Raw genomic sequence first — 13,162 nt, forward strand, 5'->3', positions numbered from 1 at the left:
ATATATATATATATATATATATATATATATATATATATAAAAGTACACACACACACACATATATATATATATATATATATATATATATATATATATAAATAAAAGTGTACTTTCTACACATACATTTTGTCAGCGATGTGTTATTGCTGCTGGTATAGAGTCGAGTAGTTACATGTCGTTGTGACATGTATCGAAGCGACTCAGGCGATTCATATTATTATTTCGTACTGTCAAAATAAAGACAAGTTTTTAGTAAAATCTATTCTATTCAATCTCACTCAACCTCGCTCGTTGATGGGCGGATAGCAATATCGATATCGAGTACAAATCTAAGAGAATCTGAGGACTAAAGAACAGCGGTGTCGGTGTATAAAGCTCTTTATATTCTTCTCAAAGAAGGTTTCTGTTAATAATAACATTACAAATCATCGCAATTTTACAAATAATATATTCAATTATTTTATTATATATCACAATTTCTACTTTGTGTGCGAAAAGCTGATTTCGTTCGAGACAATTGATTGCGGGGACGTAGCTACATAGAAATGTATATTAAAGATGATTATACAACGTACTTTCTTGGATTCTCATTCCGCAAAAATATTCATGGTTGCAAGAGCATCACCATTAATTGTGTGTTTCGTCGTAAGAGCGCATCAGCCTTCAATTCATTTAAATAGTATTTCGTTACTACATTTAAGAAAATATCTTACTTTCCTTACAACGATGTTAATATTCTTCTTTCATGAAAAAAAGTGAAGATTTTGATGTATATAAAGAATAGCGTATATAACGATTTAACAAATTTTATAAACGCACACACGCGTATAGACTTGGGATTGAAATTATAATCAATCAATTTTTGTACAATATATCAATATAATCCGATAATTATTCGCAGATACATTTTTCCTTACGCCTTAACTCAGAACCTATTTTTCATGATACGAAATCATAAAATCAAGTGTTACTATGTAAACCATATTTTACATTATGTTTATATTATTAATGTCATCTCAAATATCTAAAGCTGCTTGTTCGATAATGAGTACCGCTGAATTTGTATTCTATAAAACGTACTTTTCTATTATTTAAAAAAGATTTTGTTTCATTTAAATCCTTTTGTGATTTGCAAGAGAAATTGATATTAAAATAGAAGTCATTGAAACCTTCCAAGATCTAGGATATATTTTAAAAGCCTGTTTTGGAGTACAAGCTGAAATATGTACCACCACTGAAAATAATAACCTTATTGAAATCTATTAAAAGTTATAAATAACAAATTTCGACTTATGAGAAAATTATTAAAAATTTAAGCCAATGCAGCAAAATGGATACAAAAGATACGTACTCACAGACATACATTGCTGAAATATATTATACGATATAAAGTTTCGAAAAAAAAAGGAAAAAAAGAATTGCATAACATTCGTTCAGACGATTTTGCCAGAAAGTTACGATTCTTTTGTTATTTGTATAAAACATAATATTCATGTCACATCTTAATAATCCGGTTATAAGTATGTAATATGTGCGATCTCTGGCATAACTTTCAATAGTATATTCTCATATACTACAAGAACTCTATCTCTTGTAAAAATATCTTTATATAAAGTTTCTGAATGTACATACTGTAGAATACACTATGGTGACGAAAAAGCAGTTCGTTATCTAACGAATGCAGATGAAATTTCCTTAGCACCCAAACTCCCGATTCGGTTTCCCCGTACGAATCGTGCGACAAATTCTACACGTCGTCCACGACGCTCACAATTTCAATCTGCGGTGATCTGTACTCCATCATCCCTGGTTACGATGTCAGACGAAAGGATGATCTTCACCTCGGTCATCTCCTCTTTCGGCGCGATTATGTCCTTCTGCACGACAGTTGTAACGTGATGCTTTTTCCGGTGGCACATCATGGTCGACCTGGACACGAACGACTTGCCGCACGCGTCGCATTCGTACGGCCGTTCGCCGGTGTGCAGCCGCTTGTGTATCGCCATCGGGCTGAATTGCGTGAACGTTTTGCCGCAAATTTCGCATCTGTAGGGTCGCTCACCGGTGTGCGATCTACGATGGCAGCGTAGAGCCGCGCGACGGGCGAACACCTTGCCGCACATCTCGCACTTGAAGCTCTTCTCGCCAGTGTGCATGGTCGAATGTATCTTGAGGTCGACTCGCGTCAGGAAACCTTTGCCGCACACCTCACAGAGGTAGGGCTTTTCGCCTGTATGTATGCGCAGATGCGTGTTGAGGTAACTCTTGCTGACGAACATTTTATTGCACACCGTGCACGGGTACTGACGATTATCCGTGCCGGAGTGTATCTTTTGATGGCTTTTGCAGAGGCCCTTCGTGATGAAGCCGCGGCCGCAGATCTCGCACATGTACGGTTTCACACCGAGATGACGATTCTGGTGGTCCAACAGTGACTGCTTCGTCTTAAAGTTCTGGCCGCATGTGTTGCAGGGGTACGGTTTCAGGTCCGAGTGTACTCTTTGGTGCACGATGAGATAACTCTTGCACTGAAAACCTTTGCCGCAGGTGGAACAATTGTAGTCGAATTGGCCCGTGTGCGTGGCCGCGTGCTGCGCGAGACCGATTTTGCTGCGGAACGCCTTCTCGCAGGTCATACACTGGAACGGTTTCTCACCAGTGTGCTTGCGCATGTGCTCCTGTAGTTTATAATTCGTCCGGTATTGTTTACCGCATTGCAAGCACACTTTTGGTGTCCATTTCTGCCTCACCGTTGACTGCTTTTTCTGCTGTTCAGCTTGATTGTCATTGCTTTCTCCTGCAACTGGTGCTGCTACGTCTAATTGTACATTGCTCTTCTCCTTATCGACTACTTTGTCCTTATATACATCGCATTGCTCTTTGTGTAAGTTCAACACCTCAACACTAGTGAAGTATAAGCCGCAAGCGCAGCAGCAAAAGTGTTGCTCGAAGTGTGCGGCCAGATTAGTCGTTTCTAGAGCCGCTTCGTTGCAAAACGGACACACGTACCAGTGCGAGCCGGTCTCGTCCACGGTGGGATTGTCGAGTGTGGACTTTAATAATGCGTCTTTCGTTCTCTTGGTGTACTTCACCATTATTTCACAGGGTAAGTCTGATCCGTTTATCTGACTCGTAGATGGTAGATTATTCACAGAACGCACATGCTTGCGTTCTTGTTTCACACAGGATTCTTCCATGACGTCCTTCGCCTCTTGAGACGAGGCGAAATTGCCTACCGGTACCTGAATTACAAAGTGATATCACATAAGTGATTTCTTCTCTTATACATGTATCGGATCTGTCCATGTATTTCAGACTGCAGTAGTCTCTGTTTTAATTAAATATCATTGCCCAAAATATTAGACTTACATTGTTTTCAAGTACATGTGGCTCTTCTGTAGCTAATCTCTCTTGCAATCTATGGTATTCTTCTTTTATTGGCACTGTCTCGTATTTTACATTTTCACAGTAATGCACTATCTGTTCCTGGCTCTGATCTTCAGGGCTGATAGAGGTAACATAATTTATCCCTAATTGACTCAAGTGGCCACTTACTGTCAAGTTTCCTACTACAGTCATGTCACCTTCCAAATGCATTGCTATTTGATGATTTGAAACCTAGAAAACAAGTTACAATTGATTTAAGTCACAAAATATGCCAATCGTATAAAATTTAGCCTTTCCTAATTGGGTCATATACATGTAGATAGTGGAAATCACAATACAAGTAGTACATCAGATCTGTTAAATTTACAAGAAAAATCACACAATAGTATTCCAATTACCTCTCGAATATGTTCATCAACCATCCTTACGGTATCACCATCCAGACAATCAATGCCTGCAACTTGAATCTCAGCATCCTGCTGACTAATCTCTTCTTGAGAAACCACTTGCTCACCACCAGCCAGATCCATTTCATCCATCACTTGCATTGTATGTATAGTAGATTCTGCAGTTTCGTGAGCTACAGCTGAATGACTTTGTACATTTTCAATATTATTCTGTATGTTATTCAGATCTCTCTGAATTGTACTCATATCATCTATACTAGCCAAGTCATGTCCTGATATATGCACAACCTCGTCTTTTCCAATTTCCTTTAACATTTCCATAAACATTCCTTCTGTATGCAAGCATTTTTCACGAAAATCGAACAGCTGATCTAATTTAAACGCACACTCTTCGCAGACCACTTTGGGTAGTTGATCTGTCAGTGATACCTGAAATTTATAAAACTATATAGCTTTCAAAGTGCAAAGTATCAAATTCTGAATGATTTCATAAAAACTATTTGTTCTGATTGTTTTCACAATATAAACAAACATAAAAAATATTATGCTGTGCTTCTATTTAAAATAACGACTTTAAAAATAGAGTAGCAAGAGTTGGAACAGTAAATAATCCTTGAGACAAATAAAAAAACATGTTTTTTCAACTTAGATGACATATGATTGTTAACCAGGGATAATTGTATTTGCACTGCACAATACAGAAGAGCAATGCACAATACAGGTATTAGAGAACCTTGGCTAGAATCAGATTTGAGCCACCAACACTGATTTGAGGATTGCGATCGCACGGTCGTCGTATTTTACCTGAACCGGTAGGCAGGCTGCTATCTTCTTGTCGATGTTGCGCATTTGATCGCCAGCTTCGAAAATCGGCAGGCCCATCAAGATGCCAGTTTTGGCCGCGCACAAGCGGCACAAGTAATCAAACTCCTCGACGACGGCCATATCAACAAGATTATGGTATGTATACTGTCTTCTTCTAGGTGCAGGCTGACGGTTACCGACACTGCTAACGGGAGAGTCTCAGAGAACGAGGCAATGGTGATCGGTGAGGCGTTGATTTCGCAACGTACATCCCGAGTCCACGGCGTCTCGTTTTAATGTTCGCGGGTGTCGCGATGAAGCATCCTTATGAGATATTTGTCAGATCAACCTGTATTATCCATACCGTTGGCAGTGGACTCGCGAGCGACGGTCGCGAGTGCTCAAGGGAAGGTGAAGGGGAAGGATCAGTTGGGGCCAAAGTGGGGGTGAGCGATAATCGATCAGTGAATCGATGCTCGATTTCTTTCTGTCGAGAAGAGACTTCTCAACGTTTTCAAATTTAATAGATTATTATTGTTAATATTATTATATTCTTGGCAGCGGATCAAGTAATCTTTTTAATTTCAAATTGTGCGACTAAACGGGGAATATTAATCGGATTTAAAAACATCGAGAATATAATCGATTCTTTAACATGTATCGAATATCGATTCATTGGTTGCCATTTTAATATTCAGGGAGAGAGAGATCGCCATCTTTAATTCTGACAAACGGAACGTTCTTTCCGGTTCTCTGTAAGACTGCTCTTTACTTCTTCAAAATGGTAAAATTTTATCGAGTTATAAATATTGGATCTTGTTAAGATATGCATAATTTTAACTGTCAAACAAAAATATTCACTTTCGAGAAATTATTAAAATGTATATTTCGATGTAAAATATTGTTTTCGCGTGAGTATGTGAAGTTAACTTTGTAATGTGAGGTTATAGTTCTCTAGCTCGTAAAAACGATCATGCATATCGTTGTGCATTTGTTTAAACGTTTAATAATTATGAATTATGTGCAATGTGTGTACTAAAAAATTGTTTTATTTTTAATAGGCGAAACGTACAAAGAAGGTTGGAATCACCGGTAAATATGGCACTCGTTATGGTGCCTCTCTCAGAAAGATGGTCAAAAAAATGGAAATCACGCAGCATAGCAAATACACCTGCACGTTTTGTGGCAAGGTTAGTAATAAACGATTAATTTATGTTTGCTATTTTATCGAAATTCGCATAATTTCTTTTTTCTTAAGCTCCTGTACAGTTTAATTTGTGGCATGTTATTAGGTACATAGACTAGATTTTGTACATATTCCAGAATAAACAAAAATTAATTTTTTTTAAAACATGAAATATTAAGCTATGTAGAAAATGCAATTGGTTTTTCTACATCATATATTATTATGCAACACTAGTGTGACTTGACTTATTTTTTTGGATTGTGTTTGAATCATAATACAAGGAATTAAATGAATATTGTATAATGTAGATAGAATATGAAAATAATTATTGCCTTTTCTTTTTGGTAGGATGCAATGAAACGTAGTGTCGTTGGCATCTGGTCGTGCAAACGCTGCAAGAGGACAGTTGCTGGTGGTGCTTGGGTGTATTCCACAACAGCTGCTGCTTCAGTAAGATCAGCAGTGCGTCGGTTACGTGAGGTGAAAGAACAGTAAATATAATATAAATAAATATCTTTTCAACAATCCTCTGTGATTTTGTTTAATGCAAACCAATTATTTCTAATTGATTTGTGTAACCATGATGAATTTCACCAAACCATTCTCCATTAATCCATTTACCAGTCTCCTGCTACGTATGCATGTAAAACTCCGAACATGGCTTATTACTAATTTCATAAAAATTGTTTATATAACAATAAATATGAAGTTCTTATAATCTCAATATTTTTTTTAAGAAACCAGTAAACATAGGTATGGTTTTGTGAAATTATGATCAAACTATTGAACGATCATAAAAGAATTATTGCAAATATTAAAATAATAATACCAACATTTCATATATGTAACGAAACTAATTATTTATTCTAAGACGTAATTATATTGTTCATATAATTGTTTCATAGAGTCTTAAAAATTACGTCTATATAATACAATTTTAACAATTATAAATGCTTTTAGAAGTATCTTTGTTTTTAGTCAATTTTAATTACACTTTGAAAGGAGAAAACAAAAGTTGGATTTAAATATAGTTAATGCATAAGTTCGCGTTTTTACAAATTTTGTATATATCTACATTGAAAGAATTTCTTTAAATCTCATCATATATGATTGAATATAATATATATATGTTATATATATACATATAACGTCATATATATTATAACATAGAGATATTTATCATGTAAACTCAATAGAAGTATACAAATTATTTTATTGTCTTTAAAAAGATTACGCTTACACAGTTCAGATTATTATAATAATATTAGATCTGCTCTACTATTATAATCGATTGAACTGTGTGAAGCTCGAAATGTCGTTTGTTGAACAAATGATTAAAATGTAGTAATCGTTCATTAGCAATTTTATTCGTTAATAGAGTAGTATTTCTCATAAAGTGAAATCAAGTGTAGAACTAGCCTGCAAGGAATGACGTGTTTGCAAGGAGATGCTATTGACTATTGTTTCTCGCCATTTTAGCGAACTATAACGCGATCGAACATTTTATCACTCGTCTATAAGGTGGACTAACACATCGCTTATCAACATATATATGTCAATTCGTGTTCTATACAAAAATAAAATACCACAGTCTTAGAAGACAAATGTATCAAGCTATTAACGTTGCACCATCACCATAACATTCTTTTAAATTACATAGGAATAATGAATATACTCGCGTCAATTCAGTAGCATTTACACGGGAAGGAATTAGTCTTAAAATTGTATCGGAAGTTGTCTCGCGAGAGCGCAAATATTGAATATATTTCTGTTCGCAACATATTTACGAATCTTTGATGTTGAGCAAAACTTTTGTAAGTTTTATAACACTTACGAAGGAAAAGAAAGACATTCGAATGATAATTATAATCTTAAAGACAATGGTGCCGAAATTTGAGACAAACAATTCTGTTTGTCAATTTTGTAAAATATCACGAACATGATTTTTTTTTATATTGATGTCGCATTCCAACTAAATTTACCGAGGATTATTAATCTTGGTGAGTGGTCGCGCTATAAAGCGCCACGCTCAAATAAAACTTAATTTTGTTTCGACTCGAAGTTCTTTATGGATCTTCTATTTACTGTTGAGTCCAGCCTTGTCGCGCACTTAAAGGTATCGCGACGTTCGAGTTCGAAAGCAATTAAACGGCGTAATTTTTTTTATGGCACCATCACTCACCGGTCAAGCATCTTTTGGATACGCGTGATTAACAAATACAATGTGTCGCGAATGTACACGACGGCTGATCGTGCCGGAGTAATATTCGTCTGTTATCGTTAAGACATGGAAGACACTCTGTACATTCACAAATCGCGTGTTAGGTCTCTGTAATAAACGACAGTCGACAATCGTACGCGTTTAAACTAAAATCCGACGAAATGCAAAGTTCTGCAACCTCGCTCTATGAATTAGATTCAGGCATTCTCGGATAAGTACATTCTTTGCGCAAAATGATGCGTAACAATTAAATTATACGAACGAGATGCAACGAGGAACTATCAGAAACATGAATATAAAAAGGTCCGGTGCTTTTCCTTAATTAATTAGTGGATTGTACAATAATCATTCCTATATTACCGCGCAGTTTAGCGTCACATCGATTTCACTAGCATTCCAGCATTCCACTCCGTCATGATATCGCAATAAAATGACAGAGCGTATTGTATATTCTAGCATATTCACATTTCATCATTGCACCGCATCTAACGGTCAGTCATCCGTCATTGCACTCATCCGCAGTTATCAAATATGTCTCTCTCTCTCTTGTATCAACAATTATTTATAACAGTGGTCTGATATGCTTTCTTCTCTGCTGTTCAAGTCAGGAAAGAAGAAAAAGAAAACGTCGTTCACTTGTTCGTCGTTTAGTATCACTCATGTTCACACACGATCGGAGAAGTTCATTCCTGTCACACTTGCGTGTCAAATCAATGCGTAGCACAAGGAATGGCAGTAAATTTCCGACCTTAATATCATTGGTAATTGAATCCTACAGGATCAAATGAATTAGCTACAATCTTCTGTCCGATCTCGCGCTCGAACAATAGTCGATTTTCCTCTCGCGTACTGTCCCTTCGTAATCGTATCGATTATTGTGCCGACGCCAATCTCAATCGCTAATTAGACGTGATACGTTTCTTCTTCGTGATTGTAATACTTGGTTCTTTTCTCTTCTTTTCTTTCGTTCTCGCGCACTCGAATATCCCGCGGAGCAAAGAGTTTATCAGTATCATTATTAAATATATTAACAAATATTGCGTGAAAATCTTGCGTTTAGAGTCGATTTGTGTATTAGCTGGCTTGCCACTTGAATTTGCTACGCATAATCCACTTTTGACCGATGTTGTTGGAATCGCATTGCGTCAAGATGGGTTGCGACGCGTCGCCCGAGTGGGGTTTCGACAGACAGTGGCCCGTGTTCGTGTGTTTGATCATCTTGGTCTGAAAGAGGAACGAAACATACATTAGTAGCGTTGAAGCACTCAATCTATTTTCACGGACGGTCTGTCCCATTTCCTCTAATTCAGTTTTCACGTTACCTCGTCGTTGTACACCCACGCTTGATTACCACCCATTCCGTGACACCGTACGATCTTCACAGGACCTTGCGGACTAGCTGCATCAAGGCACATATCGTCGGACATTATCTGTTGCCGTTTAGTGTAAGCAAATACCTGAATCATACAGTTTTGTCAGAGACGATGCAAAAGAATTTTCGGTGCGGTACACTGAGAAAAGAAATACTTGAAAATTTATTTGTGAAATAGAAGGTTTAATCCTGTGAAATAAAGTTTATTTTTATGAAACAAACTTTTATTCCACAAATAAATTTTTAAGTATTTTTGTGTAGTTTGAAACGACATCCTCTCGAGTTTCCATCGATAGAAAATATCTCAGGGTGCATTTTAATTTCGTATGTATCTCAGCTTCCAGAGACAATCTCTGATGTACGAACCTGATTGCCACCTAATCCATGGCAGTAACTAATTCCAACATTCTCTCCGGTCCTCCTGCCCATCGTGTCTAAGCAGGTTTGCGCCTCGACGTTCTTCACGTCGCCGAGATAGTAATAGTCTAACGGCATCGGCGATTCTGGGTATATGTTCTCCAAGTACCATCTAAAACTCTTGCACTTCAGTCGTTCTCTGAGCTTCACCCGCTCGGACACGTCACCGACATCGACATTCCGCGCGCCTGCAAAGCACAGATCTCATTATAATCGGCCGTAACCGCTCGTCATATAACCGGTGACTTATTTATACGTAATTTCTGTACATTGTGCTTGCACGCGAATCGATCGAGAGAGATAGAGGCTTGTCAGAATTTCAGTGCCGAAGCAAAGAAATTTGCCATTGTACTTGTATAATACATCAATGCCGTAATGCTTGCTCTAGAAGAAAAAAAAAAAGATAAATAACTGTGCAATTACGCAGCGCATAATTCTTCTGACAATCTTGAAAGGTGTGAGGAGATTCACGAGATAGCGAATCGATAGCGATCACGATTTCTAATTAACTGCCTTTAACTGCCTTCATATATATTCGTGGATGTAGCGTGCAGAGGATGTAATGTGCTTCGCCGATATATTCTGTATGTGTTCGCGCGAGTGTGATTTTGCATTGCCGATTAGATGGAAATACTAGGAATGTGAATTTATCTCGCGTGTATACACATGTTAGTTGTATATTCAATAATTCGCTTCAATAACGCCCCTTGGCGGCACAAGGAACCCCCTGCAGTGCGCTGTGCGTGACTTATTTTCTACTCCAAGAGTACACACCTTCGAACATCTTACTTGCATAATCGTGCTATCGTGTCCAGTTTATCCAATTACTATTAATGATCATTGAGTAACGACGTCACGATTGAACGCAACAGCGACGATGTCTCAAATAAATGTTAACGGGTATCTGATAGACGGATAGAGTAGAGAGACAGGAAAAAAGAGAGAGAGAGAGAGAGAGAGAGAGCAGCCGGAGTCGTGAACTGATAACAGAAACGAACGATAGAGTCATCATGCACAGACACACCCAGATGTCCCGCGGAAGCATGCTGTTTACCGCAGGAGAAGCAACCGATGCATAAAAAAGGAGATAGCCACAGCACAGGGATGGTTACACGCGAGATGATGCGACACAGAGATCTTTCTTTTTCTTTTATGAGGTACGCCAGTGGTTAGTGCTACCTGGATTAATGTTGTAATAGAAGTACTTCCATTGGTCCAACCAAACTTCTGCGAGCCGCGCATTGTTGTGGTTGACTATCTTGCTCGTACCACCCGGGAAGGTATACGGGGTCGACTTACGGAATACATGCCCGACGTGCGAGCATGTCGCTATTTCCAATGTCCCACCACACATCCATATCTAACCAACTCAGTTCTGTTAGTTGTGTTAGCAGTTGTGACAGCTTAGCACGTATAACACGATTAAGAAACGAGAGGATTAAAAAAAAAAAAAAGAAAATAGAGGAAGAAGAATAAGAACGCATATATGTATTGTAATTTCTGCGCCTCGTGGTGGATTTAGAGCTCGCTCTCTCTCCTTTGCGGCACCTATAATGTGGCTTGATAAAAGTATACCATTAAAAAGAAGCAAGCGCAAATTTCAATTGGTTAGTCGGCTGGATGGATGAGTGGTTAAGACTACAACCAGCGGTTCGTGTGTGTGCCGGGGAGGACACAGAAACGAAACATCACTGAAACGTCCATTCAACGTCCATGTTTATGATGCCCCGTGGCTATCTCTAATGCCGCTTCGTCGAAGCTCATACTTATCGATCCGAGAGATGGAGTCTGTGTGTGAACGGAGGTGGTAGATAAAGTGTTCGGCAGCGATCGATGTAGAGAGTGATTCTGTAGTGGGGACAATCTTTCTACGGTTAGAGATCTCGATTCGCGCCGGATATTAGGCGGACATAAGTAACGTAAATGCAACTACGGATGTTATGTATGAGAGTATTAGTATAAGTACACATAACACAATGAAGTCACATAATGTGCATAACACACATAGAAGACGGTCAACTAATTTACGACGTATCTCCGTGGCAAAAGCTGTCGCCTCTCCGGTTTTCGTGCCGGTGCGAATCCGCAGGACTTTGCTATCTTCGGCTTCCGGTTTGTCACGCAGCGCAGCGTATCCGAATGCGTTAAACTGAAGACCGAGCATAGAAAAGTCATTCCGGAATGTGTCTGGACGAGAATCGGACAGATTGGCCCTATCTCTCTGTAGCTAGTGGCGTATATTAAAGGTCACACTGTGAAAGTGTATTGACGCAGCACTGCTGTCAGTTATTAGTGACAATGGAGAGACAACTGGTTAAAAAAGAAATAACGCATTCAAACACAATTGCAACTTACATAGCTATGTGGGCTATAACAGTTCGATGAGGTACATCTAACGTAAACGACTCGTATCAGATACCCGTCAAAATACGATATACTCTTGTTCGGCTGTCAGATGTCAGACGTACGGTTCTCCAAAAACGGGTTTACCATAAACAATACCGTTGCTCCCGACATAAGTGCTACAATGAGCACCAGCTGTACGAAAGTTTTGAAAAACGACATATCTTTAGTGGTGAAGTGTAAATATGTAATCCCAATATAACTCAATATTAAATTTCTCACTTATATCTATATGAAAAACGTGGTGGAACGATTTTACAAGAGAGTCGGGAGTTTGTGACACCACACACAGAGAAAGAGAGACTGTATGGGTAATAGAAATTTTGGTGTTACACTACTGTAGATATCGATCGGTTGGGTATGTTGCATCAGAGACACGTATATATGTATATATATATATATATAGTTAAATGTGCATAACGACGGCATCATTTAGCGCAACGTAGTACAACCAACAACATCGCAAAATGAATGAAACGGTACACTTGAGATTATCTAACCTGGATTCATGGCATAGTAAAAATCTCTCCACTCATCCATCCAGACTTCGGCCACCCTGGCCGCATTGTGCAGGACTATCTTGCTGACACCGCCGGGGAATGTATATGGGCTCTTGTCCCGGAATACATGTCCCACATGTGAGCACGGACTGATTTCTAATGTTCCGCCACATTGCCACACCTACAAGGCACTTATGACTTTACAAATAACAGCGAAAGTTTTATGGCGATGATACCACCCCTTCCGAGAGGAAACCCTTTAAAATTCGGTTTCTTCTTGTTAAATATAATAAACATTGGAATAGTTACGTTACCGTCTACGCAATGGGATTTTGTTCGATGTAAGCCAAAACGCATGCTGTACAATCTTTATTGTACTAAGTTAATCTTTTCTTGTCGTATTTCAAAGAGAGAGAGAGAGAGAGAGAGAGAGAGAGAGAGAGAGAGAGAGAGAGAGAGAGAGAG

At 38.4% G+C, this 13,162-nt stretch overlaps 3 protein-coding genes across 5 annotated transcripts in view; 1 reads left to right on the top strand and 2 right to left on the bottom strand.

The window, feature by feature from the left end:
• Nucleotides 1-362: 362 nt before the first annotated feature.
• LOC116847656 (zinc finger protein 2-like) lies at nt 363-5,021 on the bottom strand. The gene is made up of 4 exons (XM_032822882.1): nt 4,599-5,021; nt 3,786-4,223; nt 3,370-3,618; nt 363-3,242 (listed from the first exon to the last, which is right to left on the bottom strand). The coding sequence occupies exons 1-4, from the start codon at nt 4,737-4,739 to the stop codon at nt 1,776-1,778; spliced, it is 2,295 nt and encodes a 764-aa protein (XP_032678773.1). The 5' UTR covers nt 4,740-5,021; the 3' UTR covers nt 363-1,775.
• An 11-nt stretch (nt 5,022-5,032) lies between these two features.
• On the top strand, nt 5,033-6,311 carry LOC116847677 (60S ribosomal protein L37a). Its single transcript, XM_032822926.1, has 4 exons — nt 5,033-5,044; nt 5,297-5,382; nt 5,660-5,788; nt 6,133-6,311. The coding sequence occupies exons 2-4, from the start codon at nt 5,380-5,382 to the stop codon at nt 6,277-6,279; spliced, it is 279 nt and encodes a 92-aa protein (XP_032678817.1). The 5' UTR covers nt 5,033-5,044; nt 5,297-5,379; the 3' UTR covers nt 6,280-6,311.
• Nucleotides 6,312-6,977: 666 nt separating this feature from the next.
• The window catches only part of LOC116847662 (polypeptide N-acetylgalactosaminyltransferase 5), a 26,536-nt gene continuing 20,351 nt past the window's right edge, over nt 6,978-13,162 (bottom strand). For 2 of the 3 annotated variants that reach the window (XM_032822895.1, XM_032822905.1), the window contains 4 exons: nt 12,698-12,878; nt 9,744-9,982; nt 9,328-9,462; nt 6,978-9,229 (listed from right to left, as the gene is read on the bottom strand). In XM_032822895.1, the coding sequence (XP_032678786.1) occupies nt 9,080-9,229; nt 9,328-9,462; nt 9,744-9,982; nt 12,698-12,878 (705 nt within the window). In that variant the 3' untranslated portion in view covers nt 6,978-9,079. Of the gene's footprint in view, nt 9,230-9,327; nt 9,463-9,743; nt 9,983-10,973; nt 11,155-12,697; nt 12,879-13,162 lie in introns of all 3 variants that reach the window. The other variant, XM_032822914.1, reaches the window with a different exon arrangement.

The sequence above is a fragment of the Odontomachus brunneus genome, unplaced genomic scaffold, assembly GCF_010583005.1.
Source record: "Odontomachus brunneus isolate Ranch 3 - 2012 unplaced genomic scaffold, Obru_v1 Obru_scaffold_004, whole genome shotgun sequence".
Taxonomy (NCBI): domain Eukaryota; kingdom Metazoa; phylum Arthropoda; class Insecta; order Hymenoptera; family Formicidae; genus Odontomachus; species Odontomachus brunneus.

What these genes read in the sequence shown, in the direction of transcription:
- LOC116847656 (XM_032822882.1), bottom strand. Translation starts at nt 4,739, where the DNA reads ATGGCCGTCGTCGAGGAGTTTGATTACTTGTGCCGCTTGTGCGCGGCC. An exon ending in CAGCCTGCCTACCGGTTCAG is followed by an intron (nt 4,224 to 4,598) that starts GTAAAATACGAC and finishes TATAAATTTCAG; the next exon opens with GTATCACTGACAGATCAACT. An exon ending in TTGATGAACATATTCGAGAG is followed by an intron (nt 3,619 to 3,785) that starts GTAATTGGAATA and finishes CTTGTTTTCTAG; the next exon opens with GTTTCAAATCATCAAATAGC.
- LOC116847677 (XM_032822926.1), top strand. An exon ending in CCTGCACGTTTTGTGGCAAG is followed by an intron (nt 5,789 to 6,132) that starts GTTAGTAATAAA and finishes TCTTTTTGGTAG; the next exon opens with GATGCAATGAAACGTAGTGT.